The sequence below is a fragment of the Cuculus canorus genome, chromosome 29, assembly GCF_017976375.1.
Source record: "Cuculus canorus isolate bCucCan1 chromosome 29, bCucCan1.pri, whole genome shotgun sequence".
NCBI lineage: Eukaryota > Metazoa > Chordata > Aves > Cuculiformes > Cuculidae > Cuculus > Cuculus canorus.
The window spans coordinates 797,941-821,523 of record NC_071429.1 but is presented as its reverse complement, the minus strand read 5'-3'; the positions used below and the strand labels follow the sequence as shown (position 1 = coordinate 821,523).

The 23,583-nt window shown below is 52.8% G+C and overlaps 1 protein-coding gene across 5 annotated transcripts in view; it reads right to left on the bottom strand.

The window, feature by feature from the left end:
• The window catches only part of LOC104055082 (keratin, type II cytoskeletal cochleal), a 36,373-nt gene that overhangs the window by 6,287 nt on the left and 6,503 nt on the right, over positions 1-23,583 (bottom strand). The window contains exons 1-6 of one of the 5 annotated variants that reach the window (XM_054051407.1): positions 12,301-12,438; positions 12,075-12,122; positions 11,135-11,274; positions 5,037-5,247; positions 4,083-4,291; positions 378-438 (exon numbers count right to left, since the gene is read on the bottom strand). In XM_054051407.1, coding sequence (XP_053907382.1) covers positions 378-438; positions 4,083-4,291; positions 5,037-5,247; positions 11,135-11,274; positions 12,075-12,122; positions 12,301-12,366 — 735 coding nt within the window. In that variant the 5' untranslated portion in view covers positions 12,367-12,438. Of the gene's footprint in view, positions 1-377; positions 439-4,082; positions 4,292-5,036; positions 6,247-11,134; positions 11,961-12,074; positions 12,123-12,300; positions 12,439-21,270; positions 21,413-23,583 lie in introns of those variants that run through there. The other 4 variants (XM_054051409.1, XM_054051410.1, XM_054051411.1 and 1 more) reach the window with 4 other exon arrangements.

The following is a 23,583-nucleotide window of genomic DNA, read 5'->3' as shown; positions in this document are numbered from 1 at the left end:
CCCAGGTTGCCCAGAGCAGTGGTGGCTGCCCCATCCCTGGAGGGGTTCCAGGCCAGGTTGGATGGGGCTTGGAGCCCCTGATCCAGTGGGAGGTGTCCCTGCCCATGGCAGGGGGTGGGACTGGATGGGATTTAAGGTCCCTTCCAACTCATATCATTCTAAGATTCTATGATTCTATATCCCCGGGATCTGGCACAGTCCTTCCCAGCTTTCTACAGAGACTTCAGTGCCTACACGAAGGCCTTCAGCCAGGAAGGAGAGTTGTAGTTCTTCACCTGCAGGTCTCAAGGCACGGCTGTAGCAAAGAGCGCAGGGGCAAAAGGGGGAGAAGGGCTGCAAACCTACGATCAGTCCCAGCTAACATCCCCGTCACGCACCTTCTTGAGCACCACAAACTCATTCTCTGCCGTCGTGCGCTTGTTGATTTCATCCTCGTATCTGCCAGGAAAGAAAAAAGGATTGGTGTGAAGTTAGAGCCTGAGTAGAAGAAAAGGGTGTCACAGTGGAGAGATACCCCAATTTCCATCTCTCTGCCTCCATTTCTCTATCTGTGAACCATCTCAGCAAAGCTCATGGCTTGCCCAAACCACAAGCAGGGTTTGCCGTCCCATGGTGATTTGCACAAGAACTACCAGCTGATGCCGGGGAGATCTACTGGTCCCCATGACCACTAACCTGGAAAGCATTTCTCACTCATGCTTTCCCCCGTTCATCAAAATTCACTGCACTAAAGAGGATTTCTGCTCCTTCTCCTCACTCCAGGATGTCAGCCCGTGTCCTCAGGTGTTCAGTCGTTTCAGCTCCGTCTTGAGAGGGCAAATACAAATGCAGAAGAGATGCAGATTCGACAAGTTCCTCTCTGCTGACCCAACCCCTGCTGCTGCAGCTCCCGCCGCACGCTTCCTTGTTAGGGACTTTTGAGGATGTTTTGCAGGTGTGAACCACATCCCACCACCCTGATAAGAGCTGAGGGTAACTGTTCTCATAGAATCATAGAATTCATAGAATGATGGAATGGTTTTGGGTTGGAAGGGACCCCAAAGCCCATCCAGTGCCACCCCTGCCATGGGCAAGGACACCTCCCACTGGATCAGGGGCTCCAAGCCCCATCCAACCTGGCCTGGAACCCCTCCAGGGATGGGGCAGCCACCACTGCTCTGGGCAACCTGCGCCAGGGCCTCCCCACCCTCAAAAATAAGATCCCACCTCAATTTTCCCTCTTTCAGCTGAAAACCATTTCCCCTCATCCTCTCCGAGCACTCCCTGATCAAGAGCTCTCTCCAGCTTTCCTGGAGCCCATTTCCATACCGGATGCTGCTCTAAGGTCTCCTCGCAGCCTTTTCTTCTCCAGGTTCAACAACCCCAACTCTCTCAGCCTGGCCTCATCTGGGAGGTGCTCCAGCCCACAGACGGTCTCCACGTTGCCCTCTGCACTCACTCCAACAGATCTACCTCCTTCCTGTGCTGATTTGTGCTCGTTCTGCACCACGTGGCCAAGCTTCAAAGTCACAGAGACTTCTAATATTGGCTATTTCCCTTCCCGAGGTGTTCACCTTTAGATGCACAGAGCGAGATCTTGGGCAGATAAAGACCACGCTCCATGGACTTCACGGGAGTTCACTGACCTCTACCACTTGGACCGCTCTACACAAGCCAACCTGCTGAAGCGAACAGCAAGAATCTGCTATAGGAATCCCGAAAGTCATCCAAGGAACAGAGCAGGAACCACCTTCTCGGGCTGTTTTGGAATTGCTGTTGCCAAAGTGACAAGCCTGCTCTGTTTATTTACACAGTCCCTGCGCGGTGAGAGCTGTAATTTGGGTTTCCAAGCGCGATCTACTTCACATTCAACAGCCCTCATCTATTTCCCTTTCTCCTCCAAACTGGAAGCTTGCCCAACCACACCGGCATACATGGACGGTGTCCCTTTTGAGGTCAATGAATCACATCCATTGCTATTCCAGGCTGATGTAGCACCTAGAAATGACGTGGCCATGCTGCGTCTACACAGCCCACGGCGCTGAACAGATAATCGGAGACAAGTCGGATGAGGCTTTGAGCCCCTTGATCCAGTGGAAGGTGTACCTACCCATGGCAGGGGGTTGGAACTGGATGGGCTTTAAGGTCCCTTCCAACCCAAACCATTCCCCGATTCTATAATTCTATGAATCAAATTTCACTTTAACTGGTCACCCTGTTTCTCAAACCATTAATATTTTGGCTAGACTGTGGCTGTTTGCCTTAAAATGAGACTCCAGTGACAAAACAAAGGGTGACCGCTCGACCAACGGTGGCGTTTCTATGCCGTAAAGATTATTTAAGCCATCACATTAAGGTGTTATGTGTGTTGGAGGTGTTCAAGCCCAGGTTGGATGGGGCTTGGAGCAACCTGATCCAGTGGAAGGCATTCCTGCCCATGGCAGGAGGTTGGAACCAGATGGGCTTTGAGGTCCCTTCCAACCCAACCCATTCCAGGATTCGATGGCTCTAGGTACAGAGTCTGAACTATCCCAGACTGGCCTGTCAAACCCCTCATTGCCTGAGGGAAGCTCCACCAAGCTGTGCAATGAACCGATAGATCATTCCATGTTCTCCATTCGCTCCAGAGGCACCTCGGGAAGCTCAGTGCCCTATCACACCTTGGCAAGCCCTGAACCGAGCCACGTGGGCAGCGCGGGCACAGGCTGCTTCCACTCTCGCTCACTCTGAACCACACCCTCAGTCAATGGCGTTGCTGAATAAGGGCCTGAATCTCATCCCCTGGAGCCTCATGCTCATAATTCTCCTCCCCTACTTGAGATGTAAACGGAGAATTACTGTGTCAATTGGACATAAGAAAAAGAGGCAGAAGAGCCGGTCATGTTTTAGGTATTCCGTTTAGAAGAGGAGGTTTTCTACATATAAATGGGGAGGAGCGGGTTCTGAACTCTGGTTACTACATCTTAATTCCTCTTCCTTTCTCACTATCAGGGAGTGCGGGGACAGGGTGAGGGGGAAGGATTTTAAGGGGAGATGGAGATGAGATCTTAGGAAGAAATGTTCTCCTGTGAGGGTGGGGAGGCCCTGGCCCAGGTTGCCCAGAGCAGTGGTGGCTGCCCCATCCCTGGAGGTGCTCAAGGCCAGGTTGGATGGGGCTTGGAGCAATCTAATTCACTGCAAGATGTCCCTGCTCATGGCAGGGGTGGAACTGGATGGGCTTTGAGGTTCCTTCCAACCCAAACCATTCCATGATTCCATGATTCCATGATTCTCTTCACGCTAGGGTTTATTTTCACATGGACCTGCACCCTGGAGGCATAACTATCCACCTGGGCACCTGGCATTCACGTGACGTGCGACTCAAATTAGGGCTGCAATTCCTCTAGGGGCAAATCAGCCCCTCGCTGCCACCTTGCAGAGACGCAAAGTCCAACCATGAGTGAGCGGAGAGCAGAAATAACCAAGCAGGGTTGAGGGAAACATCATTCCCAAGCACTTCCTTGGGAACCCCCGACTATTGCCTTTCCCTAAACACACCCTGGGGATTATCAGATCTATTTGTTTTCAGTTCCTGCTCGATCCAGTTTACCAGCTCCCTCTTTTCTTCCTTTTTTTTTTTTTAATGAAAGGCATTCCCCTGTACAGCGGGGTTGGGCGTGGGCTGGAACAAAGGCCACTTTCTTCATGGGGCTCCTCCCAAGTGACACGATTTGGATTGAAAAGTTGCTTTAAAATTGCAGGTCGCCTGCTCTGTTGCCTCCCCATCCAAAGAGCAGTGGCTCACCCACCGCCTGCCGCCCTGCAGAGCTCCACGGCCTTCCCACAGACCCCAACTGCTACACCCAAAGGGCAAAGCTATCTCTGAGGAGGCCCCAGAGTAAAGCCAACAGGATGGAGCCACTGAAGACCATGTGGGAAGAAGATGCCAGGCCCAACAAGCGATCCAGGCATGAAGAATCCAGGCAGCATCCCTGGGCTCGACACCTAACTCATGGCTGGAAATAGATCTCCCTCCCTAGTAGGAAGGCTGAGGACATCTCTGCCAAGCTATTGACCAACCCATCAGCTCAACTACACCGTTAGATGGGAAGATTATACGTTACTTGGTCTTGAAATCCTCAACAAGGTCCTGCATGTTCTTCAGTTCGCCCTCCAAGCGCCCTTTGTCATTCACCAACACATCCAGCTGATGCCGCAGGTTGCTGATGTACGCCTCAAACATGGGAGCAACGTTACTCCGGGCGGTCTTCTGGTCCTGGAGGAGGGTCCATTTGGTCTCCAGCATTTTGTTTTGCTGCTCCAAGAACCGGACCTGGAAAAGAACCATAGGGTTATTTGCTAGGAAGGGGGAGCTAACACCGCAGAGTTTGGATCCTGAGGAAAGGATGGGCTGAGGATGGTATCCCAAGAATTTAGATAGCTCATAGGAAGCCCCTGAACAGCAAAGGTGATAAAGACCATGAGCAGAGCTGCGCTGGAGCTTGACTTGTGACCTTAAGGCTTTGTATGAACTAGAGATAAGGAGATTCTGCTTGCCTGACGCTTGGCAGAAGCCACCCACAGACCTCAAAGTCAGGCAGCTACTCAAACTCCAGGTCTGAATTCCTTGCATGTTCAGGATGCCGGAGCTGAAGTTGACACAGGATCAATCGGAGCAAGGCAGTAAAGCCACAGGGGCCCAGGGCAGCACAAACAAACCCTGTAAGCTCTGACTTAGATCAAGATCTGTTCTACAGGGACAATGCCACTCCTTGAGGTCCCCTCCTCCCTGAATTCGGTGGTGGTGGTGAGGTCGGGGGCAGATTTGATCTTTAAAGCCTGTACCTACGTTATGGGCAATACCAGCTCAATAAAGCGGGGAAAAAGCTGACCTAAGTGGGGCAAAACCCTTTACTGATGGCAACGCCAGCAGGGCTTTAATAGGAGTTATTGGACAAATATCGCACCACGCTCCTGAGGATACGGTCCCTGAACCCATTTGTGAATCCCCCGCAGGATTGGGTCAGACCTGCTTTTAAGCACTGCCCACAGAGCTATCAGTCTTTCCAACACCTCACCTTGTCGATGAAGGAGGCGAATCTGTTGTTGAGTGTCTTGATTTGCTCCTTCTCTTCCTTGCGCACCCGCTGGATGTTGGGGTCAATCTCCAGATTCAGGGGCGTCAGGAGGTTCTGGTTGATGGTGACCTCCTGAATGCCCGCGGGGCTGACCGCTCCACCAAATCCCATCCCTCCGATGCCGTATCCAGAGCGAATGCTGTAGGAGCTGCTACCTCCAAGGGAGATCCGCTTGTTAGAGCCAAGGTTGTAGAGGCTGGAGCTGCCGAAGCTTCGTGCCCTGCCTAAGGCAGCACCCCCTCCGAGTCCACGGGTCGAGGAGACGGTGCTGACCCGCACTTTGCTGATCCCTGGGACGGCCGCAGAGCGAGAGCTGAAACTCACAGACTGGGACATGGTTGCACCAATGCTGTTCTCGGTATCCCCCACCCTTCGAAAGCTCTGGGAAGCGGTGCTGGAGGCCAGGGAAGTGAGCGAGTTCTCCTCACCGCTTCCCCTTTTATCCGTTAGAAACGCTGGGCTTGGCCCAAGGGCAAAAGAGGGATCATTTTACTGCCTCCAAGAGCTGGGTGTGCCTGGCTGCCTTCCCACCCTCTGTAAACCTGCTGAATTTGAGCAGGAGAGAAGGGAAGGGCCAGGAAAGGGACAGGACACACCTGGCGCCGTGTCCCCGCGCTCAGACCTGGCGCTGTTCCGCGCCTCTGCCACATCTGCAGCCCAGAGCCATGAAGCAGAGGCTCTTCTGAGCTCCCTTTGCAGTGAGTTATAGCAGCACAGGTCCAATCCCCATTTCCTTAAGGCTTCCCCAGTCCTCCCCGCTTGCCTAAACGGATGTTAAAACAAGAAGAAGGGGAATATACACTGGGTTTTAACTCTTCTGCAGAGCAGGGAGCTCCTGGGTGCAACAGGAGATGAAGAGCTGCAGCTCAGTGCCAGGTCCAGCCTGGTTTAATATAAACCAAAGCCGATCGCAGCCTCGGGCACGGACGCTGGGCTCTGCCAGCAGCACCAGAGCCTGAGGCACGCGAGGAATCGAGGGCAGCAGCTGAGAGACGCCGCAGCTCTCCCCGGACACCGTGGATTTGCATCCTCTCTCCCATCAGTGCTAAAATCAAGGGGGGGTCCGGCGGATTGCACCCTGCGCGTGGAAACACCCAAAGTACACACTCAAAGGGAGACGGGACAGGTTTGCGCTTCAATTTGTTGGTTCCTATGCAGAAGAGGCAGAAATGAAAATCAGCTTTATAGATTTTCTGCAATTTCACAGAGATTTAAAGGGATTTTTTGCTGTCCTCCATGCGGTTTGATCTGGAGCCCCTTCCGTTCAAAGGCAGGCGGAGAGAGATGGGATTGTTCATCCTGAAGAAGAGAAAGCTGCAGGGAGACCTTAAAGCAGCTTCCAGGACTGAATGGGGCTCCAGGAAAACTGGGGAGGGGCTCTGGATCAGTGAGTGCAGGGAGAGGATGAGGGGTAACAGTTTTGAGCTGAAAGAGGGGAGATTGAGATGAGATCTTGGGGAGAAATGTTTTCTTGGGAGGGTAGGTAGGCCCTGGAACAGATTGCCCAGAGCAGTGGTGGCTGCTCCATCCCTGAAGGGGTTCCAGGCCAGGTTGGATGGGGCTTGGAGCCCCTGATCCAGCGGGAAGTGTCCCTGCCCATGGCAGGGGGTGGGACTGGATGGGCTTTGAGGTCCCTTCCAACGCAACCCATTCAGTGATTCTATCATTTCAAAGCCTGTCCTGAACACGTCACCCTTCACTGGAACAGAAAATCGCGCTGGCAGCATATTCCGGCCACAGCCTATTCAAAGTGTGCACTTCCTCCTCCGCAAGGAAGAGGAAGAGATGGATGCCATTTGGCTGGTGAGCCCAGACACTAAAAAGAAATTGTCTTTTTTGAAGGAAGCAAAGGGGAAGATTGAGCCCTGCAGAGACATACGAGGCACAGTTCCTCCCTGCCCTGCCAGCTGCCTCGGCTTCCACCACCATAAAATAACAATCCATCAAGCGTAAAGCAAACTCGCGTGTTACACACACCCAGCTCTACCCAACCCAACGCAGGGTTCGCTTCACCCCCACACATCCAGCAGGAGCCTCCAGCTGCTTTGCAGAGCTCCAGGTCCTTCTTCTGGGTTCCCAGAGAGAGACAAACTGCTCTCTTCCAACACCCTGAGTTGTTTCGAGAAGACGGGAATTGAATCTGAAAGGGTGATTTAATGTCCTGCGGTCAGGAAAGAATGATTCCCCCCCCTCAACGTAAGCCCCGGCTGCTGGATTTTATCAGGTTGCATTCCAGCCTCAACTCCTGTGAAACAGCACAGAGGGGTTTGGTTTTTTTTCTTGCAGAGCACAAGACGTAAAGCAGAAAGCAATCCAGGCAGGTAAAACGCCAACCTGCTGTCAGATAAACTATCGGAAAGGCCGAGCTGTTCTCGGCAGCCTTGGCAGAAACACCAGTTCAGCAGGAAGAGAGCTGAACTTCAGCCCGCTTTGCAATATCACTGGTCAGATCAATGAAAAGCCATTTTCTAATCTGAATTACCGCCAAGCTGCATCACTGATTTTAGGTAAGGATGAGCCCATCTTCCATTCAAAGTCCAAACTCTCTTTTCCATGCCAGTAGCACCGCCGCCAACGCAGGAGAATCACAGAATCACAGAATCACCAGGTTGGAAAGGACCCATTGGATCATCGAGTCCAACCATTCCTAACACTCCCTAAACCATGTCCCTCAGCACTTCATCCACCCATTCCTTAAACACCTCCAGGGAAGGCGACTCGACCCCCTCCCTGGGCAGCTGTTCCAGTGCCGATGACTCTTTCTGTGAAGAATTTTTTCCTGATATCCATTCTGACCCTCCCCTGACGGAGCTTCAGGCCATTCCCTCTTGTCCTGTCCTCTGTCACTTGGGAGAAGAGCCCAGCTCCCTCCTCTCCACAACCTCCTTTCAGGTAGTTGTAGAGAGCAATAAGGTCTCCCCTCAGCCTCCTCTTCTCCAGGCTGAACACCCCCAGGTCCCTCAGCCGCTCCTCGTCAGACGTTCTCCAGCCCCTCACCAGCTTTGTTGCTCTTCTCTGGACACACTCCAGAGCCTCAACATCCTTCTCGTGGTGAGGGGTCCAGAACTGAACACAGTATTCGAGGTGCGGTCTCACCAGTGCCGAGTACAGAGGGAGAATCCCCTCCCTGGCCCTGCTGGTGACCCCATTTCTGATCCAAGCCAAGATGCCATTGGCCTTCTTGGCCCCCTGGGCACACTGCTGGCTCATGTTCAGTCGGCTGTCAACCATCACCCCCAGGTCCGAGGCTCAGCAAAGCCTCCCTTGTCTCCCTGCTCTCGACTCGCCCGGTCCCAGCCACCACTCCAGATCCCCTGCACTTATTCCACCCCATCCTGCAAAGCAAACATTCCCCATTGAAATCCAGTTTGAAGCCAAGTTAAGTTAGAGCAGGATCCGGCGATCCAGAGATGTCGGGGGCAGAGTTTGCTTGTGTTGTTGGGATGCTATGGTTACACCGCATAGTTTCACAACCGCACGGACTGGTAAATACTTCCAAGCCCATGCGAATAACCCCAAGAGATTCAGGTTTGGTAACAGAGGACGCTGCAGTGACCGGTTGAACATCCTCTCAGAGGAGCGAATGACCATTGTGTCACGCCGAAGCAGCGCCGCCGCTGTGCCCCGGCACTCACAAAGCCAACGCAACACTCCCAAATAATAAACCTCATCATAAAGGTGGCTGCCCCATCCCTGGAGGGGTTCCAGCCCAGCTTGGATGGGGCTTTGGAGCCCCTGATCCAGCAGGAGGTCTCTCTGCCCATGGCAGGGGAGCTGGAACTGGATGGGCTTTGAGGTCCCTTCCAACCCAAACCCTTCTATGATTCTAAATCTTCGCAGGTGAGCAAAATTGTGTGTTAAGAACACGTTATTACGCCAATCAAGGCCAGCCTGCTCTTTCCACACCTTCTACCGATACCCTGCGGGTTTTCCTCTCCTGCTGTGTGTCAAGATGGCAATGTTTGGAATGAAAGCTTTCTGGAGCAGGGAGTGTCCTTTGGTTTTGTGTTTGCACAGTGCAGTCCCGGTTTATGATCACTGCTCCAAAGTGCTTCAGCTGTGAGTCATACATTAATTAGTGTCCTAACGACAAGCAGTGTTTTAGTGGTCTCATGATTGGGGTATTGCAAGAGCACAATGGGGCACCCAAAGGGCTGCGAGAACGACGCTGTCAAGCTGTTCTTCTTGCTAATAACACCCAAAACACCACTTGCACCAACACCTGCAGCCATAAAAGTGCCACACTGAAGATCCCCCCACGCTGCGATCGCAGCTCCCCCTCTCAGGACCCAACCAGCCTCAGGAATAAACATCGCCAGCTCATCGATAACTCCGGCGAACACAGGATTGCTCCAGACAGAACCTGTTCTCTTACTGCCCCAGAAGCTGGCAGCATCTATCACCAACGAGCCATGTGTGGATGAGGGCGGTTTTATCTATCAGGATGTTTTATTGATTTATTTAGTCCTGGCTTTCTGTGTCAGTCAGGCCATAAAACTCAATATAATGACGCAGCTCTTCAGCCTTGTATCTCAACGACGGGAACGTGGCCTTTCCTCAACAGCGACGGCTCGCTGATTAGAAGGATTCATTTGTTCCAAAGGTTGGGACCTCGGTACAGTTCATTGCCCAGCAACTGACCCCTCCTGCTCCGCGCCGGAGCCTTATGTCTACCTTGATATTGTTTAATTCTTGTCTTTGCTTTTCTGCCACTACCTGCTTAGAATCATGGGATGGGTTGGGTTGGAAGAGACCTCAAAGCCCAACCAGTTCCACCTCCTGCCATGGGCAGGGACACCTCCCACTGGATCAGGGGCTCCAAGCTCCACCCAACCTGGCCTGGAACCCCTCCAGGGATGCAGCAGCCACCACTGCTCTTGGCAACCTGTTCCAGGGCCTCCCCACCCTCACAGGAAAAGATTTCTTCCTAAGATCTCATTTCTTTCATCTGAAAACCATCCCCCCTTGTCCCACCCCTGTACTCCCTGATCCAGAGCCCCTCCCCAACCAATGCACTTCAATGGTTCCCTTGAACCTGGTACGATTCCCCTGTCAAGTCACCACTCTTAGTCTGACATTGGGCAAATTGGGCTGAAATCTTCATCTCTTTCAAAACCAAGTGGCTTTTCTGAGGACTTGGAGTCACTTCTGTGGCCTCTCTCTGCGCCAGTGCCCTTGGCGTGGGCGTCACCATTGTTCACACTCCAGTTTCAGGTAGTTTTACACGTGGAAACCACATCTTGCTCTCCAATCTCACAGCTCCACAGCTCTAGGACAACTCTCCATGGCCAACTCTTCTCCTAACCCTAAGCCTGATCAGAAGCTTAACCCTAACGTGCTGCGCACAAACAGTTGTCACCGTGGAGCGTTGTCCCTTGCCACCCGCAGCTGTAACAGCTTCAGGTCTCAGTGCTAGAGGGTGGTGTGATGGGTCTCACCTAACTTACACCGTCCTTCCAGCTACACCGCTCCCTTTCGCAAAGAAATGGAGCAGCCTTAGGATTAAACTGAGGAACGGTCTGGAGCCCAGGGGTTACGGGACCCAGAGCTCTTTATTCCGGAGAAGAGGAGACCTTATCACTCTCTGCAGCTCCTGGAAAGGAGATTGGAGCCAGGAGGGTGCTGGTCTCTTCTCCCAATAAACAATAGAATGAGAAGAAATGACCAGGGGAGGCTTAGATTGGACACTGGGAAAAATATCTTTAGTGAAACAGTGGTGAAGCACCGTAACAGGCTGCCCAGGGCAGGTGCGGGGTCTCCATCCCTGGAGAGGTTCAAAAATGGTGTAGATGTAGCACTTTGGGACATGATTCGGTCAGCAGGGTGGGGTTGGGCTGACGGTTGGACTGGAGGAGCTTAGAGGGCTTTTCCAAACTTAATGATTCCATGATTCTCTTAAAGGGGGCATTATGGAACCAGCAGGAATAGCTGGAAGCATCTCGCCTGGGATGAAACAACCAGATGCTGAAGAGCAGAGACAGCTCTGATACAACAAAGCTTCCAGCAAGCTCCTTGTCCCTCCAGGAGCTGCATCTCACCTTTCCTCCTCCTTCTGCCTGCTGCGTTGAGGCCGGGAAGCTCGGCTTCTTGCTGCCTGGCCACTCCTGGGAAGCTGCTGGCCAAGTAATCCACCGCTGACAAACACCAGCTCAGGATTTGCCACGCTTAGTCCTGTTATCTGAAAACCACAAAGAGCATCAGTCTAAGCTAGATAACAGCCCCAAACCACTCACCAGAGCCTCCAGGAGCAACTGGGACCCCCAAAAGGAGATGCTGCCACTGGAATCTCCCCACTTCCAACCCTCTCCCGTTGCTCAGCACAGCGCCGTAGCTCCCCTGCCCCATGGACTGAGCCCCACGTGCCTCTTGTGCCGTTGGCAGGAGGAGCGTTTCCACGCCACGCTGCAGCAACGGGAACCTCTGAGCATTGCCGTAGCATCATAGAATCACCAGGTTGGAAATGACCACTAATTGACAGAGTCCAATCATTCCTAGCAACCACGAAACCGTGTCCCTCAGCACTTTATCTCCCCGTCTTTTTAATCCCTCCAGGGATGGGCACTCCACCACCTCCCTGGGCAGCCTCTGCCAGTGCCCCATGACCCTTTCTGTGAAAAGTTTTTTCCTGATGACCACTCTGACCCTCCCCGGCACAGCTTGAGGCCATTCCTCCTTGTCCTGTCCGCTGTCACTTGGGAGAAGAGCCCAGCGCTCAACCATCTACAATCTCCTTTCAGGCAGTTGTAGAGAGCAATAAGGTCTCCCCTCAGCCTCCTCTCCTCAAGGATAAACCACCCCACGTCCCCTCTGCCCGATACAGCCGTTCCAGCCATGGATATCCCACCCCCCGCAGCCGACTTTCCACGCACCTAAGGTGGTTTTATTCCCCTCTCCCCCAAACTGTAAGATCTTATGATTACAAGAAATCATGAAGGAATAACTATAAATACAGTTATAATTACGTATAATCATAATTACATGGATAATTTGGACATGAAAGTTGAGAGTCGCTCCCACAGCCGAAGCCTGAGGAAAAACAAACAAACAAACAAACTCAAAGGCTTCAGTTCTCAGAGCTGAGGTGAAACTGCCAGCCCTGGGAACGCCAAGCTGAGTTTTTCTGCCAACAGCACATCTCAGAAGAGCAGAAAATCCATGTTCTGTCCCCACAACAATCACACGAGACAGCGGTTGAGGTTTTTACCTGATCAAACATCCGCAGGTACGCACAGTGGACAGAGCAGGTGAGATGGGACAAATCAGAGTCCATCTACGCCGGCCAACCCCAAAACACAAGGCAATTATCAAGCCATCCTTCCTGGTCATACTTCTCCAGCTGTCATCTGTTTAACCCTTCCCAAGGTGGAGGTTGCCCTTGATCAGCACGTTCAACCACTACCGATGGTCCTCTCTTCCTACGAGTGCTTCGTTCCTTGGTGAAACCCATCCGCGCTCGCTTCAGCCTGCAGCAACGAGATTGCAAGTGGTGTAAGAAGATCTTCCCGGGTTTTAATTAACTCAATTGCAAACTAATGGGTTCCATTCAGAGCAGATGGAAACCATGAGGTCATTTCCCTGCAATCAAGGGAACACGAGCAGTTTGCAGGAGCTGAACTAGAACTCGTGTAAGAGTATGCGGAGTTATTACGGCGTTTGTGGGCCTGAGTCATGCCTGGGGGAAAGGATAACACCGCAACGGAGAAAGGAATCATGAATGGTTTGGGTTGAAAGGGACGTTAAACCCCATACAACTCCAACCCCCTGCCATGGGCAGGGACACCTCCCGCTGGATCAGGGGCTCCAAGCCCCATCCAACCTGGCCTGGAACCCCTCCAGGGATGGGGCAGCCACAGCTTCTCTGGGCAACCTCTTCCAGGGCCTCACAGGAAAACATTTCTTCCCAAGATCTCAAAGCATTCTCCCCTCTTTCAGGTCAAAACTCTTCTCCCTCACCCTCTCCCTGCACTCCCCGATCAACAGCCCCTCCCCAGCTTTCCTGGAGCCCCTTTCCATACTAAGGTCTCCCCGGAGCCTTCTCTTCTCCAGGCTGAACAACCCCAACTCTCTCAGCCTGTTGTTGTACAAGAGGTGCTCCAGGCTGTGGATCATCTTCGTGGTCTCCTCTGGAACTCACTCTAACAGATCTCTGTCCTTCTACAGAGAAAAACGAGGAAACAACAGCACAGTTGTCAACGAGAAATGCTCTCGTCAAGATATTGTTTCCTCTGACACAGTTTGGGCAGAGCCAAGGACACGATACCATTCCACATCCAATTATCCAAATCCAGGAAGGATTAAGGTCTTACTTTCCCCAAAATACCAAGAACCCAACCTGGAAGCCATCCTAATTCACCAATTCATACAGCCTTTGGCGCAGCGGAATTGCGGATGACAACTCCCTGTCTTAATAGGTACCACAACGCCCATAACCATCTTCACCCTGGTGACTCCCCAGCAACAAAGCTGCTCCACAACCTCCAGCCCCAATTAGGAATTCCAAGATCTTTTTGCAAAATCAAAGCTGTCCAAACAGATCTGTTGCCCAAGAAATGCTCCTAAAGAAGAAACAATGGAAAACACCGAACTGTATGTGGTGATGCAGAGAGAAACTGTCCTGCAGGCAGGAAGTACGTGGGAGAGGCAGGAGTGGAACCCGTGCCACCTCCCTCCCCTCCCTACACACGTTACCGAATACGTGCCTGCAAATTCATTTGAATCTTCAGGCCACCGGATTGCAAAAACTTCATCAAATTCCATGTGAATTGTCCTCCTGCTGCAGAAGGTGGTCTGAACCAGCCAGGGCTTCCAACCCTGCAGGAGCGTTGGACTAGATGACCTGTGAAGGTCCCTTCCAACCAAAAGCATTCTATGGTTTTATGACTCTCCTGGACAAACACTGGATATAGAGTCATGGAAGAGTTTGGGTTGGAAGGGACCTTAAAGATCATCCAGTTCCAACCCGCTGCGATAAGCAGGGACATCCCACTGGATCAGGCTGCCCAAGGCCCATCCAACCTGGCCGTCAACATCTGCAGGGATGGGGCAGCCACAACTTCCCTGGGCAACCTGTTCCACTCTCACGGTGAAGAAATTCTTCCTTACGTCTGGTCTAAATCTGTCCCTCTCCAGTTTATCCCCGTTCCCCCTCATCCCATCCCCACAAGCCTTTACGAACAGCCCCTCTCCAGCTTTCCTGGAGCCTCTTCAGGTTCTGGAAGCTGCTCTAAGGTCTCCTCGGAGCCTTCTCTTCTCCAAGCTGAACAACCCCCAACTCTCTCAGCCTTGTAATCACACACGAGGTGCTCCAGATCATCCTCGCAGCCCTCCTCTGGACCCACTCCAATATGGTCACAGTGGGGATGTTTTCCACGTGCGACCGCAGGAATTTAACGTGTTCAGCTTGAAAAAAATAGGCACTTGTAGGATGTGCTCAGAACATCTCAACCTGTGAACACACAAATAATTTTGTGCAAGGCAGAGAAGCTGAAAAGCAAAGACCAAGGGATTCAATCCAAGTGAGACGGGAATGTCCTTGTGGATGAGTCACTGTCTGGAGAAATAGGAAACGAAAATTCAAGTGATTCATTTATTACAAGTATTTGATTAGGGCTGTAATCGCTAAGCTGAGACGGTTATTTCTGCTTTACAGAAGGGCCAATTCAGCACAGAGTGAGACCAGGGGTTGTTCCTACAGTTGTAAACAAGGGAAATACAGGAATGCGGAGAATTGCCCTCCCAAGATCTGAGCTTCAGAGGTGCACCAGTCAGGTATTTTATCTCATCCCTTATATCTCAACCAGCAGGACACGCTGCTCCAGCCCCAGCTTTTAGCTGAATGCACGAGTTGGGACCTTCCAAATGAAAGCCGAAAGGAAGGCGCAACCCTCCCTTTCCTCTGCTCTTCTCCAGGCTTGGGACTTGGTATCAGGATTTACGGTTCGAGCAAAGGGCACGATTGCAGCCTTGGCCTTGACGAGGAGCCCAGCCCTGGGTGCTGATGGCAGCAGAGGGTGTGGTAGGTCTGCGTCCGCCACCACCATCATCAAAACATTCAGCAATGACAATAATAATTACAATTATCTTGCACCTGCCCACACTGCCTGTGACATGAATGACTCCTTCCAGCGCTGTGGGAGGGGAAGGAAGATCAGGTCCAGCACTGGGTGGAGCTGAGGCTACTCAGGACCACGTCTGCTCCTCCAAGAACCCTCTTCCCTACGCTCTCCAGCTCCCCAAAGCCACCTCCAGCCACCAGCTCTGCTTGCAGAAGGTTTCCACGTTACACGAGGACAGCGTGGGAGGAAAGGGGCTTGGCAAGAAAAGGAGGAGAGGAAAAACAGTGCCAAGAGCGCGAACAGCTCTCCACGATGCTGTGGGTGCCTTCTTCCCACGTTCCGTGGGCTGCACAGCTCCTCAACGCAGGGCAAGAGCTTCACCCGGGATGAAACAAGGCTGAAGGACTGAGTTTGCAGTTCACGGCGTTCACCAGGCGCGCGCCAGGCGTGAATCAGTGGCACAGAATTTGACCCCAGGAGTTACAAATCAGGATGAATCAGGTCTGGTACCAGATTCAAGGATAACAGACTCGCTCCTAAGGCTTAATGCCGGTGTGGCCCCGACACACACACACACACACACACGTGGGATCGCGCAGGGCCACCGCGAGGGCGCACGCAACGCGGCTGTGCCACGTCACGACCGTCTTCGCCAAGCGAAGCAAGCGAGCGATTCCTCCCTCCGCCTCAAGGTGCTGACTTGGGGCCGTGCCTGCGCTCCGCGAACGCTACAAACCCGCTGAGCGCCGCTACAGGGCACAATGTTTGGTGCCAACCCTCCCCTTGCAGACACGTTGGGATGGTGAGCGGCTCCCAACCACGAAGAGGAGGATCCGGGAGTTAAGCAGCCCTCAGGGGGAACCCAACCCCACAACCACACACCCAACAACTGCCCCTTCGCGGTAAGGCAAGTGCTGGCCAGGAGAAGAGTTGGCCGTGCCCTGCCCGCGCCGCGGAGGGGTTGGGTTGCATCATTTGGGAAGAATGCGGCATGACAAACCACCCCAGGAAAGCTGTGGTGAGGGGGAGGCGGCGCCCAACGCCCGTTCTGCATTTATCGTAGAGTCATAGAATGCTTTGGGTTGGAAGGAACCTTTAGAGGTCACCCACTCGGGTCACATTGCAGGAGCAGGGACAACATCCACTGGATCAGGGGCTCCAAGCCCCATCCAACCTGGCCTGGAACCCCTCCAGGGATGGGGCAGCCACCACTGCTCAGGGCAACCTGGGCCAGGGCCTCTCCACTCTCCTCCCAGGAAAACATTTTTTCCCCAAGATCTCATCTCAATCTCCCTTTTTTCAGCTCAAAACCTTGTCCTCTTCCTGCCCTCCCTGATCCAGAGCCCCTCCCCAGCTTTCCTGGAGCCCCTTTCAGCACTGGAAGCTGCTCTAAGGTGTCCCCACAGCCTCCTCTTCTCCAGGATGAACCCCAACTCTCTCAGCCTGTCCTCATACAGGAGGTTCTCCGGCCCTCAGATCATCTCCATGGCCTCCTCTGGACTCGCTCCCACAGATCCATGTCCCTCCTGTGCTGAAGACTCCAGAACTGGACACAGGGCTCCAGAGAGGAGTAAAGGGGCAGAATCCCCTCCCCCTTGCGCTGCTGGTCCCACGGCTTTGGGTGCCACCCAGGACACGGTTGGCTTTGTGGGCTACAAGCACACTTTGTTGGCTCATGTTGAGCTTCTCATCCATCAGTACCCTCAAATCCTTCTCCTTAGGGCTGCTCTCAATCCCTTCATCCCCCAGCTTGGGGTGTTTGTGCTTGGGATTGCTCCAACCCACGTGCAGGTCCTTGGACTTGGCCATATTGAACCTCATGAGGTTCACATGGACTCACTTCTCCGGCCTGTCCAAGTCTCTCAGGATGACCTCTTGGCCTTCTGACGTGTTAACTGCATCACTCTTGGTATCATTTATTCCAGAAAGGTGTTGGTGGCACAAGGCAAAGCGTGAAAGACTGAGATCCAATTCCCACAGGTGTCCAGGAAAACAAATAAACTCGTGATTCGGGCTTCTGAAAAGCGCAGGCACAAGGCAAGAGGGCACAGAGGCACTGGTTCTCCAGCACCAAGAGCTCTCATCCTGCTCTTTGTCGGATCCCACAGCGAATTGGTCGTCACTTTGTCCTAACAAAGCTGCTGCATCGCATGGTGTCACCAACCCCTTCTCCCATTCCCACTTTCACCACATCCCTGCTCCCAGCTCGGGGAGACCCACATGATGACAAACCCAGCAGGTGTCCCGGTTCCTTGTCCTCACAGAAAAAAATCAGATGGAGAGACATCTCACCTCCTGTGCCATCCCTTGAATTTCTGGACTTACCACCACCACAGTAATTTTAGGAGAGAACCTGCTGTACGCCGGGATTGCTCTAATCAGCCACCACCTCCCACCTTATAGAATCATGGAATGGTTTGGGTTGGAAGGGACCTCAAAGCCCATCCAGTCCCACCCCCTGCCATGGGCAGGGACACCTCTCACTGGAGGTGCTCCAAGCCCCATCCAACCCTGGAACCCCTCCAGGGATGGGGCAGCCACCACTTCTCCGAGCAAAACGATCTGTTTGTGCTATTCCCAATGCAAACATCCACTTTCTAATGATGACTCTGATGTTTTAGATCCTTTCCTCCCTCGAAACATCCCACTGCATTTCAGCCTCAGAACGTGCAGGTTGCAAAAGAGGGAGACGGCTTCACGAATATCCGTACAACCGCATTCGGAGCTAAAGGTTCGCAGCGCCCACTGAAAGACAATACATCATTATTTACGCCGTAAACTATGCGAGAATGACACGCAAGGCAGAAACAAAATGCCTAATTAAAAATGACACAAGAGCGCAGAGCGAGATTGTAATCGGTGGTGGATACTGGGTGCTGTCTAAAAGGAATGAAGTCATTCCGTCAGGTGTGGATTGGGAAACAGCAACCACGTTGAAGGTCTCGTTTGTGCTCTTTTTATAAGCAGCGATATTGAGAAAGGAGAAGATGTTTTGCCAAAGTAACAGGACAGGTTGTTGGGAAGGGAACCGGCAACCTTCAAGCTCCCAGCAGAGCTCAGATAGTGGTGGGCGCAAGAAGAACCAGAGAACGGGTTGGATTGGAAGGGACCGCAAAGTCCATCCAGTTTCAGCTCCATGGGTGGACACCTTCCACTGGCAGGGACAGTTCCAATGGAAGGGACACCTCCCACTGGATCAGGGGCTCCAAGCCCCATCCAACCTGGCCTTGGACACCTCCAGGGATGGGGCAGCCACCACTTCTCTGGGCAACCTGGGCCAGGACCTCCCCAACAATCACAGGAAAACATTTCTTCCTAAGATCTCATCTCAATTTCCCCTCTTTCAGCTCAAAACCGTTCCCCTTCATCCTGTCCCTGCACTCCCTGATCCAGAGCCCCTCCGCAGCTTTCCTGGAGCCCATTTCCATGTGGGAAGCTGCTCTAAGGTCTCCCTGGAGCCTTCTCTTCTCCAGGCTGAACAACCCCAACTCTCTCCGCCTGTTCTTGTATGGGCAGTGCTCCAGCCCTTGGATCACCCCCGTGGCCTCTTCTGGACTCGCTGGGATGACAGTTGGGAACACACAGAGATGCAGGAACTTTGGGGCATCTTTGATTAAGAAAACAAAGCAGCAGGTATCCAAGATGCAGCAGAGTTCCTGTATTTGGGAGATGATGGGATGTGGCTGCCTGGGGAAGATGTAGCTCCTGGCAGCTGCTTCCCCAGCCCTGGGCATGGATGGAATCACCCAGCGGGAAGGGAAGAGCCTGCAGCGCTCCGCAGAAACGAGTGATGTCACCACCACTTCATGAGTCCTACTTTGGTATCTTTTTTTTTTCAATACCTGACATTTCCTGGAAACTACGATGAGCAAAAGCGCAGCAGATGGGTTGGAAACCTTCCTGAGCACGAAGCAGATGAGGGCACGTCCCATCCTGCCTTCCAAACCCTCCTATAAATTCTTTGCAAGTGACGTCTGGTTTGGGGGAAGCGATTTCAACGGCAGAGTTTTAGCTCCTCGCTGCTTCACGCAGAAATCATAGAAGAGTTTGGGTCGGAAGGGACCTTAAAGATCATCCAGTTCCAATCCCTCTGCTGTGGGCAGGGACATCCCACTGGCTCAGGCTGCCCAAGGCCCATCCAACCTGGCCTTGAACACCTCCAGGGATGGGGCAGCTACAATCTTCCTTGGAAAAATGACAAAGGAGGAAGGAGGGATGGGGGGTGGCAGGAGGAAAGGGACGTGGACGGCTCTGGGCAGGCACAGAAGGAATGAAAGGAGGAGGTGAGAATGGAAACGTGACGCTAGAAGGGTTGATGAGCATAGAAAGAAGGAATAAGGAAGAGGAAAGGGAAGAGCAGGGGTGGAGTGGAGCGAGGGAAGGTTGAAGAGCCATCCCAACCACCTCCCAAATCAAGGTCCACACAGACCTACAGGCTGGGGTGGAATTGTCCAGTTCCCAGCCCCCGTGCCCTGATCCCAGCACGGGAAGGGAGGCTACAGCACCTCCCTCAGCGTCCATCCACTGTCCCTCAGGGCTAGGAAGGGTCAGGTGAGGAGAGCAATGGCAAATCACATGCGTGTCCAGATGAGCATGTAGCCCTGTGGCCACTGGTGTGTCCTTGGCTGGTCCGGGCACGCATCCTCAGCACCAGGCACCGCCGTGCAGGGCTGAGGGATGGAGCTGGAGCCCAGGAACCAAGCGGTTCCGCAGAGGAATGGCTGGAGAGCTGCACGGAGGAGAAGGACCTGGGGGTGCTGGTTGACAGCCGACTGAATATGAGCCAGCAGTGTGCCCAGGGGGCCAAGAAGGCCAATGGCATCTTGGCTTGGATCAGAAATGGTGTGACCAGCAGGGCCAGGGAGGGGATTCTCCCTCTGTACTCAGCACTGGTGAGACCGCACCTCGAATACTGTGTTCAGTTCTGGGCCCCTCACCACGAGAAGGATGTTGAGGCTCTGGAGTGTGTCCAGAGAAGAGCAACAAAGCTGCTGAGGGGGCTGGAGAACGTCTGACGAGGAGCGGCTGAGAGAGCTGGGGGTGTTTAGCCTGGAGAAGAGGAGGCTGAGGGGAGACCTTATTGCTCTCTACAACTGCCTGAAAGGAGGGTGTGGAGAGGAGGGAGCTGGGCTCTTCTCCCAAGTGACAGGGGACAGGACAAGGGGGAATGGCCTCAAGCTCCACCAGGGGAGGGTCAGGTTGGATATCAGAAAAAAATTCTTCACAGAAAGAGTCATTGGGCACTGGAACAGCTGCCCAGGGAGGTGGTCGAGTCGCCTTCCCTGGAGGTGTTTAAGGAACGGGTGGATGAAGTGCTGAGGGACATGGTTTAGGGAGTGTTAGGAATGGTTGGACTCGATGATCCAATGGGTCCTTTCCAACCTGGTGATTCTGTGATTCTGTGTGATTCTGCACCATACGCTCAGCTCGGAGCAGCACTGCTGGTCTGTGACCCTGTATAAGCAACCTCTCTCCAGCAGAAGCCACGGATCCTCCTGTCACACCATAAGGGCACAAATTTAACAAAAGCAAAGCAAACCTTTAACAAAATAGGCCCTCTTCTTGTTTTATTTGTATACCTGATGTGCACTCGGTGGACTGACCCGGCTCTGGGAGCAGGAACCAGCAGCTGCTCTGCCCTGTCCTACCTGTGGCCGCAGTATCAGCCATTCCCCTTCGATGCGTCACTTGGTTTTAATGCGCACCGTTCCCGCTCCAGACGCTCCTCGCGTGCCTGATGAGGCTTAAATAAGTCCTGCTGACCCACTCATCACCGCCGCCGCTCTCTGCATCCCTCAGCCCTGTCTCTGTCTTGCTTAACCTTAATCATTCGGCTTCCTTGGGGCAAACGCTGATGCGTTGTTTATGCTTCATACATTACCCATCTTTAATAAACAGCAATTACTTATGGAACCTTGACAAATAAATTAGCCTACTATGCGTATAAATATCGAGCCAATAACTCTAAAAGGTGATTTTCCAGATGGCTGGGCTAAATTTCCATCTATTAAGGGAAGGGTGACAAGATTCTCTAGGTTTGGCTGCTAAGGTTTAAGCACTCCCAAGCCACCCCGTGATGGTTTAAGCCATCCCGTGCCCATCCCCAAATCTCAACCTACCAAACAAACTCCAAGCAAGGCATTATCTTGCTCCAGGCGTATCCAGATCCCGGGACTGCTCAGCATCTTTGGATGGTGATTGCTTCATCCATACGGATCAGGAGAGAAGCCAGCCCAGGCTCCAAGGACACGGGTGGCAACACTATGGGAGTAGGAAGACAAAGCAGATTAGATGGAGGTGATTGGACCCTTCACTCCAGAGCCTTCTCCACCTTCCTCTCGTCCCCATCCTCTTTCAGTTTGCTTTGCTGTGTAACCAAGAAGGTTGGCATCAAATCTTAAAGGCCAGTTTTGGCAACCAGCCCATTCCAAATTGAACCAAATACCTGACCGAGGAGGAGCATCGAGAACATCAGCAGGAAGGGAAGAAACACTCTGATTCAGCACTGCCTCTCCCATAGGGCAGGGAAGGCAGCAAGGGAGAGAAACAAGGCTTCAGATGCCTGCCCTATCCTTGGAGGTCAAGACTGGAAGGGGCTTGGAGCCCCCGATCCAGTAGGAAGTGTCTCTACCCATGGCAAGAGGTGGAACTGGATGGGCTTTGAGCTCCCTTCCAACCCAAACCATTCCAGGATTCTATGATTCTATCAGTTCAGCATTGGGCCATTGCTACGCCTCAGCCACACCGAAATTAGAGTCTCCCCTAGGACCCAGCACCACGAGCAGCAGGAATCCAACCTAAACAAGGAAAGCTCAGATCCCCACCTTGCTGTTCTGCCCACCAGGTGGGACAATGGAAGCTCCAGCCTTATCACTTAGAAAGAGGAGGCGAGAACGCAGGTTAATCCTCTCTCCGTGAGGTCTTCCCACACATCCTCACCATCCCCTGCCAGCAGAGATGACCACTTCCAAACACTTTCCTTAAAGGGCTATTGCAAGTTCTCCCCATCCGTCTGTATAAGGACGCAGGACTTCGAAAAGCTTTGTTCATCTCAGAGCTGCCTCAACGCTCCCACTGAAAAATGGCTTTTGGTCCTCTCTTTCTCAAGCGTTAAAGGCAGCTTTAATCCTCAGCCCTCGCCCTTCCTCATCGTTCCTTGGCAGACTGATTCTGTCGCTCCCTCCAGCAACTAACGGAGAGGACGTGGGAGACAGTACCGGATGTTCTGTAGGAGCTGGGACTCAAAAGGCACCGAGCAACGCGTTACAATGAGATCTGATCACCAACAGGGCTTTTAGTTCCACTCTGCACTGGGAAAGGCCATTTCAGCCAGACTGGATATCCTCATGGGATGGATCCACGGTCCGGAACTTCAGTTAGGAAGAAAAGAGATGGAGAGAAAGAACTGGTACCGAGAGGAGAATGGAGTAGGAACTGATGCTCAGGGAGATGTGGTTGCTGATGCGATGACCAGCAATGCTTCCTGGGATCTTATAAAACATCATCATGGAATATCCTGCCTAGTTCAGTGCAGAACACTGCTCCCAGCTGCTACTGAATGGAACCGGCCGGATTACACCTCTGCCTCCTTCCCTCATTCCTAGGGAGCCATCACAACTGCCCTCACTACCAGACGAAGCCCAAAATCTGCCAGGTGACCCCATGACCTGATGCCAATCGGGAACATCGATGTGCCTGCAACCACAAAGCCACAAGCGAGCAGCTCACGATGCGAGAGATAACCTCGGCTCACCTCGCAAGAGCCACGAGCTCGGTCATGTCCCAGCATTACATTTTGGTTGAATCCTTAAGATTAAACTTCAGTTTACGATTAATCTTCTTTAAGTTTAATCTTAAAACTGAAGTTCAGACGAGGACCCATTGAGTGAGGGTTTCGGTATTCAAATAAATCATCAGGGGAACCATTTTCCCTGGAAAGAGTCTTGTGGTGGGATGGATGTGCCATGTGAAAGCCCACTGAGCTTGGCAGAATATTGAAACTATGCTTGAATCATGGAATCATGGAATCGGATTGGTTTGGGTTGAAGGGACCTCAAAGCCCATCCAGTCTCAACTCACCTTCCATTGGTTCAGGTTGCTCCAAGCCCCATCCAACCTGGCCTTGAAGACTTCCAGGGATGAGGCAGCCACCACCGTGCTGGGCAACCTGTTCCAGGGCCTCCCCACTCTCACAGGAGAACATTTCTTCCTAAGGTCTCCTCTCAATCTCCTCTCTTTCAGCTTAAAACTGTTCCCCCTCGTCCTCTTCCTGCACTCCCCGATCCAGAGCCCCTTCCCAGCTTTCCTGGAGCCCCTTTCAGTCCTGGAAGCTGCTCTAAGGTCTCCCCAGAGCCTTCTCTTCTCCAGGCTGAACAATCCCAACTCTCTCAGCCTGTCCTCATATAGGAAGTGCTCCAGCCCTCAGATCATCT